Source organism: Corvus moneduloides, chromosome 1, assembly GCF_009650955.1.
Source record: "Corvus moneduloides isolate bCorMon1 chromosome 1, bCorMon1.pri, whole genome shotgun sequence".
NCBI lineage: Eukaryota > Metazoa > Chordata > Aves > Passeriformes > Corvidae > Corvus > Corvus moneduloides.
The window spans coordinates 60,537,198-60,562,110 of record NC_045476.1 but is presented as its reverse complement, the minus strand read 5'-3'; the positions used below and the strand labels follow the sequence as shown (position 1 = coordinate 60,562,110).

Sequence of the window (24,913 nt, the reverse complement as noted above, 5' to 3'; positions counted from 1 at the left end):
GGTCACCCTGTGCTTTACAAGATGACCTCAGCATCTTGCAAAATTGAGCTTCTGTGAAGAAAATATTTTGTTTGCCATTTGAGTCATCAAGAAGAGCTTTCACGTTGATTCCGTGCATAAGTGCATAAGAGTGCATAATGAAATAAGAAAGAATAGTTTTCAGGAATGCTGAAAAAAAAGTGAATTTCAGAATAAAAGCAAGTCAACCCTATGGTTGTAGTGTTTTATTATCAAAATCAATTAAGACAGCAGTTTGTCCCTGAAGAGATAGTTAAGCAAATACATTAAAATTATTCAAGCGTTCAAATTTTCCCTCTTCCTTCCTTTTCATTCCCTTTATAAATATTGTGTTAGTTGTCTTTTCTTAAGAATTACCTGCAGAAAATAACATTGCCCTTGTGATATTTGAGAATAACTGATAGAGAGCAAGTATCTGGGGCTTTAAGGATGTTAGGGATGAGTAAAATGTAAAACCAAAATGAAGCAGAATAGTATGATTGAACTAGCATGTATAATAATTAAAACCAGATATTGCACGTTTAGTGTAGATTATTTCTGTCTCATATGATTTTGTGTAGGTTTTTCATCATCCATGTTATTTCATTTGTATTTTCTTTTCCTTTCTAGTACCCTGAATTGATGGTTGCATCTTATAACAATAATGAAGATGCTCCACATGAACCGGATGGGGTAGCCTTGGTGTGGAACATGAAGTTCAAGAAAACCACACCAGAATATGTTTTCCATTGTCAGGTAAGACTGAGGAAGCCATTGGTTATATGCTAGGCAAAAGAGTTTACTACATAGTGCATCTCCCCACTGTTTATATGAAAAGGTTAAGGTTAAAAATAGGCATTTTTAGTAAAAGTACAAGTGACAGTCCAGTGTTTTTAGAAGGCAACCAGCCTTCTCCAACAAAAGCCTGTCAGGACTGCATGTCGTTCTTTGTCTATTTAAAACAGTCCCTAGGAGATTTAGTTCATAAATCCCTCACACTTATGAAGTAACTGTGGTGTACCACTTCCTCATCCAGGCAGTTACACATGCTTTCCCACCCACGTTAACTTCCTCGCATCCTCTGCACTCAAGCTGCCTACCCTTGCCTTGGTTCTGCTCAATATCATGTTTTGCCTTTAAAATTGGGTAGTAAACGTCACATTTTTGGACATGCGTCTGACTTCCAGCTTGATCAAAATGATCTCGATTACAAGAACTACTCCACCAATTCCTAATTCCTGTTTGACTGTCCTTTAGGTCAGCAAAATAGTGCTTCACTTCACTCAGTGCTGCTTTACAGTCACGCTGGTTTAGAAGTTCATGGACAATTACAAAATAATTGAGTGGTTTATTTCTGTATGTCTGTTTAGTCCTCTTTTGCCACTGCTTTTGTGTGTGAAGTGGCACAGCCTCGTATAGACAGAAGTGTTCAGCTCACTGGCTCTATCTCCATGAAACTGTCCAAACTGTGGAACAGGGCTTGGGCCAGATTTCAAACCTCTTCATTAATATCCCTCTGTAGTAATTAAATACAGGATAGTGGTATTCAAAAAGCCATATGGAAAAGTTTCAGCAAGTAAAACTTAACAATCAGAGATTAGTAAAACGCAGATAATTCTGTGGTAAAAATTGCTTCTCTTGGAAGGATATGTATTACCTGTCTAATTGTGTAAGCTAAGTGTCATTTTACATTCAAGGACCAAACATCTTTTTGAACTAAGTTTATGTTTGGACTTGGGTACATTATCAGATGTAACATAGTGGGAGGGAGTTGCCGGAATTGAAGTTGCTGCTTCAACCTGATTAAGTAACCTTTAATTCTGGGCATATTTTTCTAATTTGCTATGCTGAAAAACTACTTCACAAGGAGTTTAGGCCTGCAAATGTGCCATACAGATTTATGTACGTGTGTATATATGTATGTGTGTGTGTTTGTGTATTACCTTTGAAATGAGGACTTGTATTTGCCTGGATATCGTATTCGGCAGCCAATGTGTTCTTTCAGACTGGTTAAGACCTTAGCTCAGATCCCATGTTCAGATTCTTCTATGATGTACATGGCTGCTTAATGTTTTGAACAAAATTTTCAAGAGAAGAAATGGCATTTCTAGGAAGAATAATCCTTAAACTAGATTGATTTTGCAAGATAATGAGCAGATTTGGGGTAGCCCTTCTAAGCACACAGAGGAAGATTGACTAAAGACATAACAGTTTGCTCCATTAATTTAAAGTTCTATCTCGATACTCTTAAACAGAGGAGGTATGACTCACTGCATGGAAAGCAATGAGACAGGCTACCCTTGCCATTAGAAAAACACACATAGGACAAAATGGTGGCCAGGAATTTGGCATGGCTGAGCTTCTGTCTAATCCTCACATTGTTGGATGTGCCCCTTTTTAGAAATGGAACTTTAAAACCTGTGAATTGAGAGACACATATGACACTGTGCTTGCACATGTATCCTGGATTCATGCTCTTTCAGCTAAAGGACATCAGTTCTACCCATGGGAACTACTTATTTTCTTTTCAAACTGACCATAGATAATTTGCATTTAAATCCATTATGAGTTGGATCTGTCTTTGAATCACCATTATAGGGCTTTCGATGTGGAATATCTTCTGTGCATCTTCAGATCAGATGGGGATACCCACATATGATTAAATGGGGAAGCAAAAAGTACACAACTTGGTCTCTTGAACACAGGTTTGTTCTAACTGACTCAGATGGAAAATAAGAAAAAAATAGCATCTTAGCTCAGAGTCTGGATTTCAGTTCTATAGATCATCATGTTATTCTGTTAGTGGAAACAGACTGTATTATTAGTCAGCCCCATATCATTTATATTACCATTTTGCTACAGAAACATTCCCTTATTCAGTCCTGATCCAGTTATTTCTCTAGGCCTTCTGAGAGAGAGGCCCAATTTTATTTCACAAAATGCATGACCTTATAACAGTCCAGCCCAACAGCTAGAGATGAACGCACACCTTATTGTTACAGCTAGGTTGCCCAGATATGATAAACACAGTACTTTGAGTGTACTCAAATAATTGAGTGTACTCAAATTTCCACAATAGGCCTCTATTTTCCTTCCTAAAGACTTTCTGCAAAAAGTGGTCTCAATAAATCCTGCAGATGCTGACTAATACACCTTTTTCCTTTCAATTTTTGGGGCTCAGAGAGCAAGATACAAGGAAGTAGAAACTCATTTCAGGTGTGACTGTCAATGAGCTTTTGCAAGCCACTTCTGAGAAATCAAATCAATAAATAGGTTTTTGAAGCCATTTCTGAGAAACTGCTAAGAAATTTCACGTCAGGAATTCTGGTAACATCAATAGAGATAGATCTGTGAAGCATCTCTGGACAGCTGAAGAGCTGGCTGGAATGCAGCAGGGAGAACTTCAGATACCAATTGTGCTAATTTGGTAAATTTTTGAAGCTAGAACCCTTAATGTTTTCCTGTCTTTCCTGATATATTATCCAGATTTAGGTGAGATGAGTACCATGGAATTTCTTCATTTTCTTTACCTCTTTCTGGGACTGTTTTTAATCTAACATAGGAGAATGTGAAATGCTGAAAGTTGCCAGAACCAAGGAGCTTCAACTAAAGTTGTCTATCAGCCATGACAGACAATGATGTAAAAATCTACTGGCAAGGACATTTTTGCCTAACTCCAGTCAGCAAAATATTTGATTTCAGTCCTCAAATGTGAGGAGTGGTATATTCTGTAAATATGAAATTCTTACCCAATTTCAAGTCATATGAAATTGTTGGCTCATTAATACAATTTAAGTAGTAGTAAATTTCATAGCTCTACAACATGTTGTGCTACAAATACTGGGTTCAATTTTAGTTATTATGCATTAAAGGAAAAATGACAATCAGCCAAGTGGACATGTTTAGTCACTAATTCATGTGTACTGCCATGTGCTCTATCAGATGCTTTCTAAAATGAAACAGTCCTGCTGGCTTCTACTCTCACCTCCTATGGAATATTTTTTTTCTACATGTTTTATTTTTGCCCTTCTTTGGGTTTTTATATTTCTGCTTCATGTGCTGACAGTATTTTAGCTGTGACTCCCAAATTTTTTCCTCTGTAGCTCATCATACATCTCTTTACCACAAGGTTAGAAATAGGAAAACAGGGAAGAATGAGGGATTGGACAATTTTTTCATTCGTTTTCCTATGCAAGCAAAAATTGTTGTCTCAGAAGCAACGTTGGAATGAAAGGGTGATATCATTTGCCAAAGGAATGAATGCTCAATGCTTTCCTTAGGTAGTGAGAAATAAATGGAGCATGCAGTTAATACTGCAGAGTGCAGACTGGGAATATCTTTGTAGGGAAGAGTCAGGAATATCCTCTTCCCCCATGCTGGAGCATAACATACTATTGGTGTAATCCAGAGCATTCCAAAGGCAAGACACATGCCTTTCAGAAGTACTTCATGAAACCCTGCAGATGAGTCATCCCTAGTTGGGTTGGTTTGGCAGTATCCAGAGATGGAATGAATTCCAGCAACAACATGGAAATTGCATTGAATATCCCTTGGTTTAGTTGGGAGAATTTTAAGCAGTGGTTCACACTGCTTCTCTCAGCTACTGCTGGTCTGTGTTTAGGTGGGGGTGACAAAAACAAAAATAGTATCTCACAGTTATTGATGATCTGACTCAACATGTGCTCAATCCTGTATTGATTTCTGGAATGCACGGGGCTGGCCTTCTATGTGAACATTCCCATACCATTGATTGATAGAATAGCACCAACCATATTTCTCAATATTTCTGTCTTTTTCAGAAAGTGCTTTTTATGTTCTTAATGTGTTTTTTTTCCCTGAACATACAAATAAAAATCTACATTACCCATTAATTATGAGGATTATTTGCACTACTCATCATCTCTGCCCATGATGTTGTTTCTGTTTCACAGTGGTCTGACCTAAGCTTTCTAAGCCAGAGTTACCTGAAGAAGTATCTGAAACTTTGCAGCCACATATCTGGTCAAGTGAGGCAAATGAGAACTCAGAGTTTGCAGTAGATGGGCTAGCAGATAATAGTCTGAGCTTTATACCCCTTCTTCCAGCAGGGCCTGTTAGCATGTGTACAGCACAGCTCTTCTATCAGATCTCATAGCTTCTGGGTTAGAGCTGATCTGCAGAGACAGAAGTCAGAAGGAAAAGAAATAATCAGTGTGTCTAAGGGACTTTAGGGTATTACAAACCATTTCCTTTCTTCTGGAACTAAAGAGGGGTTATTAAAGTTGGTTGAGGTATCTGGATCTCAGCCTCAAACATTGATCATTTCAGGAGAGGAGGGGTGGAGGAAGACAGCTAAAGGTATTAGTTTCATGCAAATAAACCAAATTGAATGTGACTTTCTGATTTGGAGGGCTCTGCATTGTGATTGGAAAAGTAAAGAATTCTGCTTTACTACACCCAATCTAATGATAACAGAAATAAAAAAAATACTACATTGACTGTCTTTTGATTTATTATGGATTATTTCCTGATCTACTAATTTCCTCTTTGTCAGCTATGTCTTTTCCAAATGTCTCGAAAGGACAGTGAGAAGTACAGATCTGACACTTTGAAGCAACTACATTCAGTGTATTTTTAAAGAAGGAGAGCAGATACGAAGTAGCTTTTATTTGAGGAAGCAGTAACCATTTAAGAGTTCTTTCAAGGAGTCAGATTGACTTTTAGCATAATCACAAAAATATTTCAGCAGTATATCACTTTCAATAGCTGCAGCTATTTCTGTCCTTTTCCTAAAATGCCATGCAGTCAGATTTACTTGGTTAGTTCCATCTTTTTACTAAACTGTCAGGTTTTTTGTGGGAAAGGGGATTTGTGTTCTGTATTTTAATTTCAAGAAAAGCTGTCCGTGCTTGGAAAATATTGGTGGATTGGGTACAGAAATCAGCTACTCAGCTGCACCACAAAATGTTTCATTCTCCCCTAGCTTTTTTGTAGTGGCTTCCATGCACTGCCATTAAGTTATGTGTTTGACCACTCTTCATTGCTTATCCTGGTGTGGTCTTTCCCTTTTCAACTAAATGGATGGAGTCATAAATGCATATCTTAGAATTAGATGCATTGAGGTAAGAGAAAGGCTATATTTAGTGGCTGATATTGGCCAGAGTTGCCTTATTTTTTTTCCTGATTTGGTTCCTTTGTTGTTGTCTGCTCTTTCAAAATCAACATAAATTCCTTCAGATGTGCTTTTTTCTCCAGCAGCCTGCCTTCTAAAGGTGCTGAGCGCCCAAATCCACAAGACTTGTGTGTGGAACAGGCTGAGGTAAAAGCCTGAATGACTAATATCCTCCTTTTCCCTTGTGCTTGAGTTTCCTTCTCTGTGGAAGCCAAACTAGAGCTCAGTCTCTAAAGAAAAGAAATACTACAAGAAGTTTAGGAAAGTCCAGGAAGTATGGTTGAAATACTTAAAAAATGAAGAAAATTTTCTCTTCTAGTTATAATGGTGCTTTTCTACAAAAACTTCCTCACCTTGTTAGCACTGACTTTCAAGCAGGGATTCAGCTCTTCAGAGACATAAAAGAAATGAAAGACTCTGAACTCCCTCTAAGCGTCACAGAATTCCCTAAGTAAAATCAATCCAAAGAACCAGCGTGTCCAGTTCCAGAGCTGACTTATCTAATTCCTCAGTTTCTAGTGAGAGAGGGTATCTGTGGTCAGTTTTTAAAGGGCTGTAAATGTCAGAGAAGACATGTGGTTCTGAGATGACTGCAAATTTTCCCAAAAAAACCACAAACCCCTTCTTTGGAAGAGAAAGTTTTTTCCAAACTGAATTTCCCCATGACCCTATGATCCTAAACATGAATCAGATTCTGCCTTTTTTCAAAGTAGTTCTCTGGTGAATGGACCTCTGAATGTCTGCCTGTGAAGACACTGAGACAGCTGTCATAGTGGGAATACCTCAGCACCCAGGGTCCCAGATGTGTTGCAGACTTTAATAGCACATACCAAAATATTGTCAATCATACCAAGGAGGGCTTCTTCAGCAATAAAGGGGCTGTTTTGTTTTCATTTCAGTTTTGTTTCCTGCTGTGCATCACTGGTAGGATGACCTTTGTGGAGCTGTGTAGAGCTCTGCTGTGCCTTTTCTCTGGGACACTCTGTTGCTCTTACATTTGTGCCTACATGGTTATCTCCACACTGTAATAGTTAATGCAGATGCGTAGTTGCGCCATTCTGAATTACAGTTTGGGGAAAGTTCTAATTCTAACTCTATGACTGGGGGAGAAGAAGAGTTTCAGCTACAGCTTGTGATAGAAGGACATACTTACTCTGTTCCTGTTTCAAAACTTTTGTTCTCTGCCATGTTTCTGTTTGGAATAGAGCACAGTTTGTAAGAAAGAGCCCATGTCTTGTCTCTTAGGCTATTGTTTTAGATTCTTCCCTCTGTTCTCAGCTGATACCAGTTGTCTTTTTTTGCTCCTCCCATTGGAGGATACACCACTTCTAGCCTTTGATGATTAAAAATAACTATCACTTGGCCTAAGATTAGTGCCCCAATACTTGTGGAGAGATTGTGTGTGAGTCAGTAGAAGTTACACCCACACATCTGAAGGCTAAGTGTAGTACTTGGAAAATGGTTTTTGGTGTCTTAGGTGAGAGACCTGCATGCAGCAGATTTGTAGAGGGGGACAAACAGGACCACATGTATGAGGGACGGAGTGTCCTGTCTCCTGTCAAAGGCTTTGGTGGGGGAGGACAGAAAAGGCACTGAAAATGTGAAAATGCATATTCTGTCTTGGGTGCCACAATGTCTTAGCCAGTCCTGAAATCACCAGTCTTGCTTTACTGCTGAAATGCTGCAGCCATTAGCGTGGAATCTACTAGCATCTGCAGTTCAGAACAAAGTATGCCATGTTTTCCACATAGCCCTTCACCTTTCAGTCCTAGAATCTCTTAAAACTGACTTATTTCCACAAAACTCAATTCATTATTTAGACTAAAGGGATGTCACAATGTTGCATACCTTCCCTTGGGTTTTAACTTTATCTTTCCAAACCCTTAGCAAAGCTGATTTTTCCATGATGACTGGGATCTCTTGCTGTCTTGTACAGAACCCTGAAGAGCGACACACCCATCAGAGCTAATTTGTATAACAAAATAATTGTACCCCGTGTCAGTCTGTGGAATGACTGCTAATACAAAAGGTGGGTGCACTTCCCCATTGGTAATTAACAGTCTGAATTATTTGAGGACTGTGTTTATACATACAAAGTCTGCTAGCAACAGAATGCTCCTTTGCTTAGAGCAAGGCTTAAGACAGATCACCTTCCTCATTTGAAACTGAGATTTCAATTATGAATCAAATAATTAGGAAGTGACAGCTTTGCTTGTCTTGGATAGAAAATTTCAGGCGGTTCTCACTTCTAAGACTTTTTTGGAGGGAGTAGATGTCATACACTTAAATGACACGCTGTCGCTACTAGCAATAGCATTGTGCTTTTTCCAAGTGTGAAAATAGAGATTTGTAATGAACCTGTACTTAAAGATGCTATTTCTCTTCCTAAAGTTCTGTAGTCTTCCTTTCAGACCAAATATAAAGAATATGTTGGCTACTTGATACAGCAAACATTGCTTTTTGTTTGTTTGTTTGTTTAAGTTTCTTTATTTCACGGATAACTTGCATTATACCTTTCTGAATTACTGGCATCTAATATGCAATTTGGAGAAAGCCTAACCTTTGAATTTGCCTAGTTAGAAATGCAGTGTTTTTAAACTTTAGCTAGCTAAGGGCAAAAAAAAATATGTCAGTCAAAACTATATTTCATAAGAGAAAATTATAGTGATATTGATGGTTTGCCAAAACCTCAAGCAGTGACAAAATCCACAGTGTCCTGAAAGAGATGCCTTTGCAAAACCATTCCTTTGCAGATGGCTTAGATTATTGATACTTACAAACACATGACATTATTCGTTTGACTCAGAATTTTGAAAATCTCCTTTGATAAAAAAATGCAGATTTGTCACACTATCCCAAAATTGCAGAGGAAAAGATCACCAAATCCTGCAATTTTTCCTGGGGTTGTTTTATAGTTTAGAAGTTGTTGATTCGGTTCCATTTCAACATAACCTAGTGTAAAAAGGAAGGAAGGGAAAAAAGAGCCCAATTTTCCTTCGTTGATACGAACTTTTTTTTTTTTTTTTTTGTATATTTGAAACTCCCAGTGCTAGAAGGGTTTTAGGTGAACAAGAAATGCAGGATCAGATGTGAAATCAATAAGTCACTGAGATCCTTCCACCGAACTTTTTTCCATAAAGGATGTAGAATACCATGCAATTCCCTAGCTGCACTGCAAATGATGGATAAACAGCCATAGGCATGACTTTTCTGTTTGGGTTATGTAACTGTTCTCAGTGCAAACTACTTGCAATGAAGAGTACATTTGGTCCAAATTCAAGAAAATTATTTCACCTCATGATTTTTGTCTCTGTGGGAGCTCTATGTGAGGAGTGAAGCCTCTTTCTGTATTATCTGGCACAAAATATAAAACAGTTATTCTTCTAAATTGCTGTAAAAGGCCCCAGACACCAAGGAATCCATCATTACAGCCCAGGATACAACTGTCCACTGCCTTAGGTTTAAAATCAACAGTTTTCCGCCCTCTGCCCCCATGGCTGGATGACTGACAAGTACTTCCTTAGAAAGAACTTTTGTATATGGACGCCATTGATTTAATGATGATTAACACTCCCAGCTTCCCACAAAGGGAAGGCAGAAGCACGTGCCACATGGCTGAGATGCTGATATTATCCTTGGAAGATGTTTCCCGTGGGGCAAAAAGAAAGAAAAGCTAAAGTAGAATTATTTTAGCGTAAGATGACAAGCAAACGTCCTACATGCAAGAAGCAATATGCTTTTAACAATTTGTCTTACTGGAGAGATCAGAGTGTTTTCATTATCTCTACAACAAAATGTGCCAGAGTGTGTTAGGACCTGTGATTAATTCATTTTGATTGCTCTTATAACACTGTTTAGTGTTTTTGTAGCTCAGAAAAAATATCAATTCCACTTCAATTCCATATTGTTCATGAACATATACTGAGTCACCAGTCATTTCATGGAGAGAAAAACATGCTTAACATTTGTTATCTCATGTTTACATCTGTAAATAAATAAAGTAGGCCAAATTTAGACTGGAGTTGTGCAGAACTGCTGACATAAGTTTTCTGGGATAAATCCATTTTTCCTGGCAGGATAAAGATGCATTATAAAATGTCCCATCACTGATGCAAGTGAATGACCCAGGGATGCTGGTTTTTGAGCAAGATGTGGTCCTCTGATACTCCAGGAGTCAGCAACTGTAGGATGGCATAACTATACTGATTTAGTGTTACTAAGGTTTTGACCCTGAGACTGGAAAACACTTATCTCAACCCTTCCTCCTCTACAAGACTACTTATGGAAAAAAACTGTAGAAACCAAGCAGCATAACCTTGCAGGTGACAAAAGCAGGATGTGAAATTTCAGAAAACTAAGGTCTGTTCAGAGAAAGGGGAATTAAAAATTGTCTATAATGGGTTTCATTTATTCCTCTGTGATCTTAGCTGCTTCCTAATGCTCTGTGAGTGCAGAGCTAGGCTACTGATACTAGGATCTCTACCGTAATTTACTGTAGGAGACAGGAACAGTGTGAAAGCAGCCCATGCTTCCACCCTCATTCTTAAATACAGACCCGCCTGTGGTATCTTCTGTTTCCACTAGATAGCTGTTTATTTGTGCCTCTCAGTTGCTCAATCTCCACATCTATGTGCAATAATTAATTAATTTTCAATTATTTTCAATTATTTCCAATTACATAGTGACACTACTTATAAAGAGTACATCAGTGAAAGTGATGAATATGGGCAAACATAAAACCCTCTATTATTAGTCTTCCGATGACTGACATCATCTACCTGGACTTGTGCAAAGCATTTTACACTGTCCTGCACAACATCCTTGTCTCTGAACTGGAGGGACATGGATTTGATGGATGGAACACTCAGTGGATAAGGAATTGGCTGGATGGTTGCACTCAAAAAGTTGTGGTCAGTGTCCAAGCAGTGACCAGTGATGAGTGGTGTCCCCAGGGGTCAGTGTTGGGACCAGCACTGTTTAACAGCTTTATCAGCAATGTGGACAGTATGATTGAGAGCACCCTCAGCACATTCACTGACCACACCCAGCTGAGTGGTTTGGTTGACACACTGGAAGGAAGGGATGCCATCCAGAGGGACCTTCACAGGCTTGAGAGGTGGGTCTGTGCAAGTCTCATGAAGTTCAAGAAGGCCAAGTGCAAGGTCCTGCACCTGGGTAGAGGCAATGCCAAGTGGAAATGCAGGCTGGACTGAGAAGGGACTGAAAGCAGTACTGAGGGAAAGGACTTGGGGGTGTTGGTTGGTGAGAAGGTCAACACGAGCTAGCAATGGGGTCTTCATCCATGGAGACAGTCAAAACCCAGCTACCCACAGTCATCCACAATCTGCTCCATCTGATCCTGCTCTGACCAAGGGGTTGGCCTAGACAATCTCTAGATGTGCTTCCCAACATTGGCAATTCAGTGAGTCTGTCTCTGACACTTCATACTCCTTTTCCCTTCCCTGTCTCTGACATTGATGTGGAAGTCAGCTGGGTAGAGACTGTCTCTTAACTCTACAGAGTCTTCCCAGGACCAGCTGAACATCAGGGTGTCTGTCTTTCCTCATAGAATGGAGGTCATTTGCTTTCGGAAGGCCTGAATTTAAAAATTGCTTGTTTAGGAAAGCACTTACCAGTTTACTGGGCTGTGAGCAGGCTTTTGAGTCATTAAAATCATGGAGAACTTAGAAGAAGTGATTACAATTAAGTTCATGGACTTCTGAGAAAAGATGGACTTAAGCAAGTTCTTTCCTCATCTGGGGCTTTAAAGTGTTCTTGGTTCGATGTGTTCGATCTTCTGACTGTGCCTTGGTTCTCATGGCCTTTGCATTTCTTGTGGGGGTTTGGACTCTGTGCTACATTTGAGATTTATCTGCAACTCTCTTAGAAGCAGCTGTGACTACTACACCCAGCTTCACAGGCTGAGTTGTAGATAATTGTTCCTGCAGCATCTGTACTGATTTCTAATTCATCTGTGGCTTCACATAGTCTGGTTGATCAAATACATTGGTTTGAGGAACTGCTGCCATAGAAACCACAAAACCACCACCGCAGCACGAGAATAACTTGTGTTTCTATTCCTGTTCTCCAAGTCTGGAATTTGCTATCTCTGTGGGTTCTCTGAAGTCTGACTCTGGTATTTCCAGAACTTGCCATCAAGTGATTATCTGTTGTGCTTTCACTGTGAGGAGAAGAGTCCAGGACACCAAAATCCCAGCCTAACCCATACCTCAATCCCTGGGGGATCTCTTCTACTTCTGCATAGCGTTAGGTGGGAACACCTCTGGATACTTCTTAAGCCTCACTCCTGAGGACTGGTCTTGGTTCCAGCGGGAAGGAGGTTCTGCCTGGAGAAGTGTGCAGCAATAAGAAGCTTAAGTCCTTAGACAAATGGCTGGGGCACTTTATGGGGATGGAGCTGAGCTGCCCAGACTACACCTATGTTCTGTATCAGATAATATCAGAGAGATTATATGCAGAAGTAATTCGGGAAGCGTGACCAACATGCCTGGACTTGTCCCTCACAGCCAGGTTCCCCAGGTAATTGCTAGACAGAAGTGGCTTCACCTTCAGAGATGCTTTAGGAGTTGACTAACTGCAACACTTACAGAAGGCTTTAGTTTGCATGACATTTTGAGTATGTGCTTCTCTAGATCCGATTTCATTTGCAATGCTTGAAGTTTATCTGCCATTTCTGACCACTGCACCAAGTAAATTTGACAGGTAGTGCTATTATTTGCTCAGTTCTAGAGGCTTTCATCAGATTGAGATGCTTTAGTAAGGATTTTGTTACAAACCCATCATAACAAAGTAGTCTCTGTGCCACAAAACTTGCAGCTATAGTTAGCGGTGGTGGCAGGCAGTGACACCATGAGCCATGTCCGAAGCTGGCTACATGTATAGCAGCTCTGGTCCAGAAGCCTTTGGCTAATGCTGAGCTGAAACCAGTGAGCCCTGCTGCATGCAAGCTGCATGCCAGACTGCCATGCTCAAGCTGACGCATACCATCTGCTCCAAATTGTGGGCAGCCTGTGGAATGAGCGGGAATGGCAGAAGGTCTCTGTGCTCCACCCACAGACACATGCCCTCAGGCTCCAGGTCTGAAAGGGTGCTGTATACCCATCACTTGTCAATAATTTAATCAAAACAATTAAGAGTGCTCATGAATAACTGTTAGAGTATCATGACCTAAATAAAATAGACAAAGCAAGGAAGTGCTTGCTTCTCCAACATGCAGGCACACAAACATTAATTGTTTGACCCTGCAATCTGATAAGCAGCCAGGTCCTAATCAGAGAAAACAAACATATTGGGGTACTTGATATCTAGGTAGTTGGGTGGAAAGTAAACTTAATTTTGATGTGCTGTTGTTATGAAATTACTCCTTATTTCTCCAGGCTTTAATCATCTCATCATCAGTCTAACAGAGCCAGTATGATGCTTGGCAAAGACTGTATTCTGAGGCTTGCATGTGTGTGCAGTAATTCAGGGTCGCTGAATCAATTGCTTGTTGCAGTTGTGGATAAAGGCATGCAAGATCTTCCTGTATCACATTTGAGAAGTATCAGGATTATCTGTGTTTGCAGTGCAGCAAGCAGTTTTTGCTGCTTTTCTGAGTCACCGTGACACTGCTGAATTAATAATAACAGCAAATGCACTTTCCAAAAGGGCTGAAGTGTAGATTCCCTTTTGCAAAGGCAGCTTGTGGACATTTTTCCTGATTATTTTTCTCTTGTAGTTACATGGGCTGAACCTGCAGTTACAGAGATGAAAGCAGAAAGCTCCAGCTTTCTGCTCTATTTAAAGTGAAGTCATAAGGCTGGATATTGCCTTTCTGCAGACTTGGGCAGAGTGCTCTGATTCTACTGCAATACTCAGATGTCAGCACTGAGGTTAGATGTCAGAGTTACCTACCCTGTAAACTAGGCTAAGAAAGGCTGAGTTTCCTGACATACTCTTTTCCTTCTTTTTAAAGACTTAGTACTTTTTCAATAAAAATAAATTTAATTTGTGGCTACATTTCAGCTCCATTGGTTTGATGGTATAAGTGGAGCAATACCAGCTTTGGATTTAGAGCAGTCGTGTGGCTGAGTCTCTCTGTGCATCTTTCATGTGGTCTGGTGAGACATTCTTAGAATCCCCAAACATTTTTGAAGATCCTAAACTGGAGACATTCACAATTCTTCCCTCCCTTTCTACCATTAATCCTTCATGTTTTAACAAGCACTGAAGTTAATACAGCCTACACTCTTTCCTGTCACACAGGGCCCCCCTCCCTCCTTTCTTTCTCTTGAATAAAGCAATCTGTTCTTTCCCCTCCATACTCTTGTAAATCAAAGGGATAGATGTCGACACACACCATAACCAAGTATAAACTTCCTTTTTTTAATTAAACAGAATTCTGACATTTGGTTTGAAGAAGTGTTTGTTTGGTTTTATTTATTTTTTTTTAATATGTGAAGGATGTCAACTACTTTTATTTTATTTTTAGTAGAGATGAATTTTGTATGGTACCACAAATAATCTCTAGCACAAAATCTTTCAGATGTTATTTCATAGTTTAATAGGAAGACAGTTGGAGGGGAGCAATACAGAAGTGTTGGAATTTGAAGCTTTTAGAATTAAGAGATAACCTCTTTTGTAAAGGTTTTTGTACACATAAACCATGTTTTAACTTCCTTTTCAAATTTAATTTCAAAACTAGCTGTAATTCTGTTGCTATTCTCGCTCCTGTTTTCTTATTACTACTAATTATACTTAGTTATATGAAACACAGAAATATCCAAATTCACAACAGCAGATAGCAAAAATAAACAGGACTCTTGGAAGGAACACAGCTATTTCAGTGTACAATACCAGGTATATCAGTAGCCAGAGCAAAGTCACCCTAAAGTTGCCTCTTTCAAGATACCTCACACCTTTTGTGGTGAAGAAAGGATGTTATAGGGCCCTAAACCAGAGAATCAGTGTTCAGATCTGATACTGCTACTTTCCATGATTATTCTCAGTCCATGACCAGTCAGAAAAAAAGGGCTTTATTTAGTAATTCAGTTGCTCTTTTATTTCTAGATGATGGCTCTAATCCACTTTTGCAGTTGAAGTATATCATACATATGATGTATGGGGCTAGATATATGTGTGTATAGCAATGCAGGAATTAAATGGTCTCCTGATTGCCTGACCAGAAGAAGGTTGGGCAGCTCTCAGAGGGACTGTGAGTACTTAGACTCTTTAAATGCTGCTCTTGATGAGCAGGAGTGAGAACAAAAGGTTATGAGTAAGTTGCATGTGTACTTCTGGCCTTCCTCTTTATTTATTTATTCCTCAGGAGGGCAGACATAAGTAATCAGAGTTTCAGTCCCTGTTCTTCGGTTCCTGTGGATGAAGGACTATGAGTTTGGCATCTTTTCATGGTTTTAGCTAAGGAGCGGTACCACAGCTTTGTCCCTGTGCTCTCAGTCCCTCAAGCATTGAAAAGGATCTGCCACTTCAGTAAGAGGGCCACCCGTGTCCTGCGGTGCATCAGGCACAGCATCGCCAGCCGGGCAAGGGAGGGGATTGTCCTGCTCTGCTCTGCACTGGGGTGGCCTCACCTCAAGACCTGGGGGCAGTTTTGGGTGTCACAAGATGAAAAAGACATTAAATTGTTAGAGAGTGCCCAGAGGAGCACCGTGAGGATGGTGAGGGGCCTGGAGGGGAAGCTGTATGAGGAGCAGTTGAGGTCACTTGGTCTGTTCAGCCTGGAGAAGAGGAGACTGAGGGGAGACCTCATTGCAGTCTACAACTTCCTCATGAGGGGTAGAGGAGGGGCAAGTACTGGTCTCTTCACTCTTGTGACCAGTGACAGGACTCAAGGAAATGGCATGAAGCCGAGTCACGAGGGATTTATGTTGGATATCAGGAAAAGGTTTTTCACTCGGAGTGGTAGAGCACTGGAACAAGCTCCCCAGGAAAGTGTTACGGCACCAAGCTTGACAGAGTTCAAGAAGCATGTGGACAAGGCTCTCAGGCACATGGTGATTCTTAATGGGTCCTGTGCAGGGCCAGGAGTTGGACTCAATGATCCTGATGGGTCCCTTCCAACTCAACATATTCTACGATTCAATAATCTCAGCTGCAAGTTGATTTCATTGCCTGCTGTTTCCTGTGTCAGAGTGATCCACAGCAGCATGCCACTGATGGTCGTGCTTTTTCACATGCATGTGGTCAGCTAGAAAATCCACCCAGGAGCTTCCTGAGAGCCTGCTGCAATATAACCTGTATTCTGGAGCCTAGAAATGCCTGTGAACTCCTCAGATTGCTTCTTCCCACTGACGAAGTATTGTTTTGAGATACATCTGGTGTCAGGCGTAGGCATATGGCACCAGTATGGCAGTGCTGGCTCCGGGGGTGGTTTCCTGCAGAAGAGGTCTGGCTGAAGGCAGTAGTCTTTGCCTATTGAGAGTTATTATTATTTAGCACCCCAGTCTTTGTGAACTTGTTCAACTGGTGGCTGGGCAGAGTGCCATCTGAGCATATAGACATGAGCAGAGACAGCCAAGTCTCCAGGGCCTTACACACATCAGATGTGGGTACTGAGGTCAGGCTTCTCACTAAGGAGAAGCTAAATGACTGTCTGTCCCAAGCACGTGTACCTGTGGTTGACGGGATATGCCATCATTAATCCAAATCTGGGCCGTATTAAGGTTCTAAAATGAAAAACAGCTTTGCCAGCCACTTGAAGTGGGCTGGGGGCCTGTTTGGATCAGTGGATCAGTGCATCAGTGGGGAGGGTGGGAGGGAGGGAAGGAGCAGGGAGGCAGAGATGGCTCCACAGTGCTCCTCCCTATGGGCTGAGGTGATCTGACCCCCCACCAAGGCAGGGGTCAAAGGGTGGTGCTTTCCTAACCTGAAAGGGACCGAGTCTGGAGAGCTGGCCGGATAAACGACGCGTACACCGATTCGATTAAGCATCGTTCTCCCTTTATTGTTCAACTATGCAAGCTTATATCTACTTTTTGCAAAGATTCACGCCCAGTCCCTCTGGACAGCCTCTAATCAGCGGGGGAGAAGACCAGTGTATACCTTGCCAAGGACTCTCAGGGCTGCCTGCAGCCAGGTGCTTTCCAGGCCTGCCTGCAGCCAGGGGCCTGTTCAGGGGCTTTTCCTCAGCAACCCTGGGTTGTCCAATCTTTCCAGGGGTATCATATGCCCCTGTTCCATAAGGAATCCCTCTACACTAACCCAGATTGCAGACTTCTCCAAGGGCTGGGCAACACTTCTGTTCATGAGGCCCAGCCGTCTCTTTGCTGTAACAAGAGCACAGGCATCTCATGTTTTGTTTCTTAATTATGTTTTCAGCATGGTTCTTGCAGCAGCTGGGAGCAGAAGCTTTAGCATTTGAGAAGCAGGATTGCCTGTTTGCCAGGCAAAACCCCCAGTTTACCAGTCTGAGCTCTCTCTTATGCTTGGGCAGCGCATGTAGGAACATGGAACTAGGGTTTGCTCCTTTGGCCCTTGGAGATCTACTCACCTCTACAGAGAGGCAGAGCATGCACAGGGGATGAGGCAGCAGCACCAGTATTGTGGCCCCACTAAGAGTAGAACATCTGGGTGGAAGATCACAAGGCCAGAAGTACCAGAAGTACTTTGGTAAGGCTACTGAGAAAGCTAAGGAGAGACAGAGAAAGCAAAATTCTGTAGGCTGTATTTGCATAGAGGGAGAAAACTGAGCATTAAGCTAAAGTAAATACTGAAATGATTCACTGCACAGTGCCATTCAGAGAAATGCAGATGACCAGACACTGGGATTTTGCCTGTCTCTTGTGGGTCCCGGCAGTTGCTCAGACAGATGCTCTGTAGCACCCATAAAAAGATAATGCTGGGAATCTCCTAGTCTAAATGCTGCTTTTCTACTGTGAGCACTAAACTCCTTGTGGAATTGCCTTCTGACTTGATTCCTCCTACATTTATTTATGCGCTGTTGCCAAATACTGTGAAACTAGCTTCTTCTGTCCTCTGCAACAAGTAACTAAGCACCTGCAGTATAAAATATTCCTAACTGAAAAACTGGGAAACTTTACCATTGCTATTGGAAAGTGCCATGAGATTTCCCTAGAAGGGTGTGGTAGAAGTGCAACCAAGGATATGCTGTTATTTTAAAAACCTGACCATGTGCTGGTTCCTCCCCCTTTGAAGTCAGTGGCAAAGCTGTTTTAGAGGAGTAAGACTACTTGAACAGGCAAACAAGAGGCAGCCTGGGGGCAGAAGAGGCTTACAAGGAATGGTTTCTGCTGCTGTCCTTGAGCACAGAGCTGTTCAGACAGACTGGAGACCTGTCAGCCACTCTCTCCCATTAAGACTAAGAAATGAATGCTTTTCAAGTTATTAAATGAATGGGCTTGATCTTACAGCCCTTACTCATCTGAGTACTGCCATTAATTTTAAGAAAATAATCACTATATTAAGTGCTATGGAATCCTTAAATTGTTAAATTCTAATATTTGACAGAATTTTTTATTGGATAGAAAAATAATGCTGACATAATTAAAAGGATATGAGCATTTCACCTTTTGAAGACTGCAAACTACTTTGGAGCAAATTGTAAAACTAGAAGCAGTGCAGAGAGCTCAAGCCCATGTCATGTCTGTGGGTTATTTTTGAACTTTATGAAAAACATACTTTAGCAGTTTCTATCCTGACCATTCAGCTGTATTCTGGCATTCTAAATGCAAAAACATGCTAACCATGAAAGCAGAACGTTTAAAAATACACTGTCCACTTGGCTTCTTTGCCCTGCTTCAGAGTCTCCCAAGTTTGTTTGGGACAAACTTGGGAACTTTGTTGTGGAATGACTGTTTGAATTGGGGTTTCTTAAAATACATGTGGAGCCTTGTAGCTGCCGTGGGGTGTACACAGTGGTGGATCTGTACTATTTTAAAATCATCTGGCTATTTCACTTCATGTAAGAATATCTGTCAGCTCAGTTATAAGGAATGAGAGGGGTTGATTAAAACAACTCACGAAGCCATTAAACAAAGAGATAAAATGTAGAACATGTGCTGTAGGGTCGTTTTAATTATAATGTGGGGGGATCTGTGGAAACTGGATGGCAGCTGCAGTGTAGCTGAGTTTTAAACCCCTCTTAATAGCACCTCCATCCTGCTCCTTAGGGGTGGGGTTTCTTTTCTGTAAAGCTAGGTCCTTTGGAAATGGTGTTTGGAAGGTACCTCTCATTGCTACGACTGACCATAATGGAATTGCTGTGCTCAAGCACTTAGATATGGACTAAAATAGGCATTTATGTACACTAATCATCTAGTCATTAGGTGCTAGACTATGTAACATCAGAGAAATGTATGCAGAAGTGTTAGTCAAGGGGGAAGGTATAAAGATGTCAAGTGAACAGCCATGAGAATGCAGAGAAAGTGGGGAAGAAAAAAAGTAATGGCAGCTTTTCTCATTGTCTTGATTATCTTAGTAGGTCAAAAAACCCCTTATAGCTGTATGCTATAAGTATGTCTGTTAAATTCATTTCGCATATAATCTGGCTTTAAGCAATTGATACCAGGCAGCCACATGAGTTCAGTAAAAACTATTTAAACTTCCCATTTTGCTTTATTCTTATCAACCTAGTTATAGGCATCAAGAGTTAGCATAATTAATTCTAGACCTATCAGAAGTGGTTTCAAGTCTCTTGTGAGTTCAAATCAGCCTGTAGCCATCAAAATCAGCATGAGGAGCAGTAAGGAAAGGAGGCAACACATCTGCCCGTGTCAAAGTTTTTGCAACCCCATCCACTTCTGCCAGAGACAGGGCCATTACATAGGTAGACATTGGGTCTAGTTCAGCTAGACAGCTCCAGTGTTCCTAATGCAACAAAGTTTGCTTAAATGTCTGCCATGCTTCTTATGCAAATGAAGTACAGTAATTTAGTTAACCCTTTGACACTGAGTAAAGTGTGTTCCCACATAGGAACACCAACACTTCAAAACACTATCCAGTCATTAAAATATAAAAGAAGATTTGCATAAAACAAAGACATAACATCCACGACCAATTACATAAAAATGGAAAATAATTCTTGAAGAAGAGCATGGAAGACTTGGAGTTACTGCTTCTTGCTCTTGGCTGTAGCTTGTTGGCACATGAAGGTTCTGGGGACTGTTCCCTTGAGCACTTCAGCTGTTGCATGTTATTTTCAAGACACTGAAAAGTGGTAGTTGGGATAGATAACCACCTCCATACTGGCTTGTGCGGCACTCTACCAGGTAGCCAGGGTAACCGTCACACCAGTCTGGCTCCTTAGCATCCCCAGCTAAAGAAAATGTACAAAGACAACTCAGCTGCCATTAGGATGAGGAAAAACTCAGTTCTGCTTAAACAATGTAAAGTGAAGTGTGGTTCCCTTTGTTCTTGGAAGACCTTGGTGGCAGTGAAATCAGTCATAGAATCCAACAATGACACACAGCTTGTCAGCTGATTCTCTCAAGACAGCACACCTTGAGGTGAACTTTGGAGGGTCTTTCACAGACTCGCCTCAAATTGCCTGAGTTAAAAGTTAGAGGAGAAACAGGGCAAGAGCTCTCCCTGATGGGATATCATGGGCCAGGATGCCAGTCTCTGTTTGGTTGGCATCTGGTTAGTTGAAGTTCTAACTTCTGGAAATGAAATTAAGCACTTTACCATCACTGTCATGGAGAGGTTATCTCAGGTTTTTAGCATCATGCTTAGACTCATCCTGTATTTCTCTAGGACCAATGGAACAACACATTTTAGGGTCTAAGTTAGCTCTTTGCATGTGTCCTGTTGGCTTTAGTAGAATTACTGGTGTGCAAGGAGTATGAATAGAGTTCATACAGCGATTCCTAAAATACAAAATGCTAATTACAGTATGCTTCCCTAGGGAGAGAGTTGAAGATGGCTGACCATGTAACCCCTCTCTTTTCTCCCGCTTTTATTCCAGTCCTCCGTGATGTCGGTCTGTTTTGCCCGCTTTCACCCAAACCTGGTCGTTGGTGGAACATACTCTGGCCAAATTGTCCTGTGGGATAATCGCAGTCACAGGCGCACTCCGGTTCAGAGAACTCCCTTATCTGCTGCTGCTCACACGGTAAGGATAAAAATCACCTCCTCTTTTCCTTAGAGGAGATGGTCAGCAGGGAATGGCAGCTGCCTAGTTGTGTCTACAATGGTGGTTGCCACACAGATGAAAACGTAAGTGTGGCCCTTGAAGGGAAAAAAGTAGCTATGAGAGGTGAACAACCACCTCTTGTAAGTGCTTGATCATCATACTTTGTACAGTCAAGTCAGGACATTATTTTCCTTTCCAAGGAAGAAGGCAGGGTTAAGTTCAGCACTTGGGTGAGGCACCTTTGTGCCAGCACAGTGGCACTGTAATTCTTGTCCCCCAGACCACTGCAGAGGCTGTATGTCTATCAGTCCAACGTGGCAGGCAATTAGAGTCATTATTGTTGTCTTGGTGTATGCAAATTTCTGCATTGAACCAGACTTTGAGGGTCTCATAGTGAATTCCTGTAAGCAGACACTAGTGCCCTTGGAAAGAGTGGGGCAGTTTGCTTCTGTTTTCTGATAGAGCAGTACATAAATCCCTGCTGTGGTCTCCTACTCCAGACAGGGCCACAGGGCAGACTTTGCACACTGAGGGAGAGTTTGTTTCAACACAATGATGCAGGAGAGCATTTTGCTAACGCACACAGGTACTTGTAGACAATTAATGATGGTGGCAATGGGCTCTAGTGATGTATAGGAGATAAACAGGCAGAGCAGTAACACAAAATGCCTGAGAAAGAAGAGACTTCGTCTGTGATACAAGGATGATGTCTGTGATGGGAGACTCTCTTACATTGCAAAGTACTCATATTGTGCTGGAGGAAGAGACAAGCCTGGGTTGCCTGCTAAAGTGTCCTCATTGCTATGGCACTGACATCCAGTCCATCTCACACAAACGTCTAATGCATTCTTGAGCTCTCCTCCTCCAGAGTCTGGGCTTGGGCAGACTCTTCAGGAGAGATGGAAGGTGGAGTATCTCATCCTGGGAGTGGGCTTAGGGCAATTCCTGAGTGGAAAGTGGAAAGGAGGAGGAAAATGTAGAAGTATGATATGAGTGCAGAAAAACACAGATTTTCTGTAACATAAGGAACTGAACTCCACAGAGTACTCTGAGAGATAAGATAATCTTGTTCTAGCAGAATGAAGGATCAAAGTGATAGTACTTTTGCATCTCCAGCTTTTACAATTCTGTGATTCTAATGTTTGGAATTTGCAGATCAAGGTTCAGCTTTCAGTTGACCGTGACAACATAATCCCTGGAGTTAAAAGACAACTCCAGAAACCATGCCATGTGAATTACTGCTAAAGATTCAGTATGGGGCCAGTATTATGATTGCAAGTCTCTTATATTAAAAATTACAGGTGTGCACAGACATGCTTAGTGGGCCAGGTAATACAAATATTGTTCCCCAAATTTCCACTATCATGAATGTTGATGTAATTATCTAATGATCTGTGCCATGGGTTGCAACTTCAACATTGCTTTTCATTTCCCTAATGTTTTTGCTCATTTTGTCGCCAGTAATGTTCAATCTGCATGACAAGAAACAGTCTCTCCTGGAAGTGCAATTTAGAGATGTAGCAGACCAGAAAACTAGTGGCAAGAAACTGACTATCACTGAAAATTGAACAACTGGGACTCAAAATCTAGTGGAAAAGCAAAGATTAATGGGAAGTAATTTGTTTACACTCAAAAATCATTTAAGGCAAAATTGTACCTCCTGGAATTATATATTAAAGCAGTTTTATTATTGTAATAGAAAAATATGTAATGTTTTGCTTTTGACAAATATAAATAAATTACTTTCAGTTGTGGATGGGCACTTTATGTGCTGTCATGGATTGATATAAATAAGTGTTTACACGGTTTAACATGAGGAAATATGATGTTTTAAGGAGTGCTCAGATTTTACAATAAGAGTTGCTTACTTTATGTTCGTACATAGGAATTACTTACATAAACTGTAAATGAGGTCTTGGTTGCAAAAGGCTGGCTTGAATCCTTGCTGCCAAGAAAAAGGATTAAATTAAGACAACACTACTTTAGCGATGTTACTTTTTGTACTGCTAGATACGTGAGCTGAATAGTCATTTTTAATTTGAACTCACGCTGTATGTGAAGAAAGGATTTTTCTCTTTTCTTACTCCTGCTTTGTTTATTTGAAACAGATAGATCATGTGGTTCTCCCTGACTTCAACCTTCCTGAAATGTAGTATCACTGATTACTGCCTGGATTCACCAGGAAAGAGAATTCTACCCACAGCTTACTCACTAATTTCCTTTCACACCCACCACACATCTGCACTTGGGACAACAGGAAATTTTAATTAAGACAAAACCCTTTTGCATGATGATTTCATTTCCAAAATAAATAAAAGCAAGCTGGCAGCAACCCTTTGAAAGGAAGGAGCCTGTTTAGACTTTCTGTTGCATACAGTTGGTTGTCTTCATCTGCTTTCCTTACATCTTTTCATTTCTGCTGTGAGTTTTATTGTGCATGAAATTGATGGCTGGTAGCCCTGATTAAAGCCAGGCCTGACACACTGAGGTGCTGCTGGAAAGACATGGCTCACTCTTTCCCCCCCCACTAAATATTCTAGATATTCCACTGCTTGCTTTAGCTTCCTCCCACCCACTCTGTCTGTTTGGACTACTGGAGGTCAAAAGCCCATGAAAAAAATAGGTCTGTGCTTATTTCACACATCAGTATGCAGTAATCATGTTTAGCACTGGGATCATTAGCTTACACTAAACAGCAAGAATGTCCATGGTGGGAGAGTAATAGTGTGAGACACATGTGAGGTACCAGTTGGGGTCCATTTGATGATCTGGGAGAAACCAGGTGCCTGAAAATCTTGAGAGAAAGAAAAAAAATGGCATCAAATGGACCTTGTGACTTACTGGTGTGCACAGGTTGCCTCCAAGCACAAGGTACTATTTCAGCAGCAACTGCTTAGGCCATCTCAGTGTGGGCACAAACACTGTTTGTACAGGTGCTGCACCTTTTGCTCTTAGAGAGGGGACATCTACAGGGCCCACTCAGGTATCAAACCTGAGAGCGAGCCAGAGCTCTGAGGATTTCTGCCATTCCCCACTGACTGGGTAGGTGACCTGCAGCTGGATCTTGAAGTAGTCTGACATAAGTGGCAGTTCTGCCATTCCTTTCAGCAGGACCAAATGCTACATTCCTAACACTACATAGAGTTGGCTTAGAAGCTCCTAAGGGATCTCCTGTAAGTTGGTCCTAATTTTCTTTGATTAAGGAAAGTATTAGAGAAAAATGTTTTTTCTTTCTGCAGAGGCAGGTCTTCTATTTATTGGTAAATGCAGCAGAGAAATTAAATTTTTGTTTGCTCGACTTTTGTATATATCTAACCCTTAATTTAGCAGTATCACTTGTAATGGTCAAAGGAAATGAAATCTTATTATTCAGTCTGACTGATTTTTTACTCTGGAGATTGCTGAACTTGACCCATCCCTCATATGGATGTCACCATCAGACATCAGATGACACTTTGGGCTCAAAATGTTGCCAGGTTCTTTGGAAAAGGAATAGGCCAAGTCTCAATTATGCATACTAACTGGAATTCAGCCTCCATGGAATGACTGCATTATGGTGAACCAGGTGTAACACCCTAAATTTAGTCACTCCCCACTTATAATGACAGATTTCAAAAGGTGTATTGGCCAATGCTGAAGAACATTGATGGGCT

General features: G+C 41.1%; 1 protein-coding gene across 7 annotated transcripts in view; it reads left to right on the top strand.

Moving 5' to 3' along the window:
• The window catches only part of DYNC1I1 (dynein cytoplasmic 1 intermediate chain 1), a 187,519-nt gene that overhangs the window by 118,210 nt on the left and 44,396 nt on the right, over positions 1-24,913 (top strand). For all 7 annotated transcript variants that reach the window (XM_032111659.1, XM_032111675.1, XM_032111649.1 and 4 more), the window contains 2 exons: positions 628-753; positions 21,093-21,239. In XM_032111659.1, the coding sequence (XP_031967550.1) occupies positions 628-753; positions 21,093-21,239 (273 nt within the window). The remainder of the gene's footprint in view (positions 1-627; positions 754-21,092; positions 21,240-24,913) is intronic.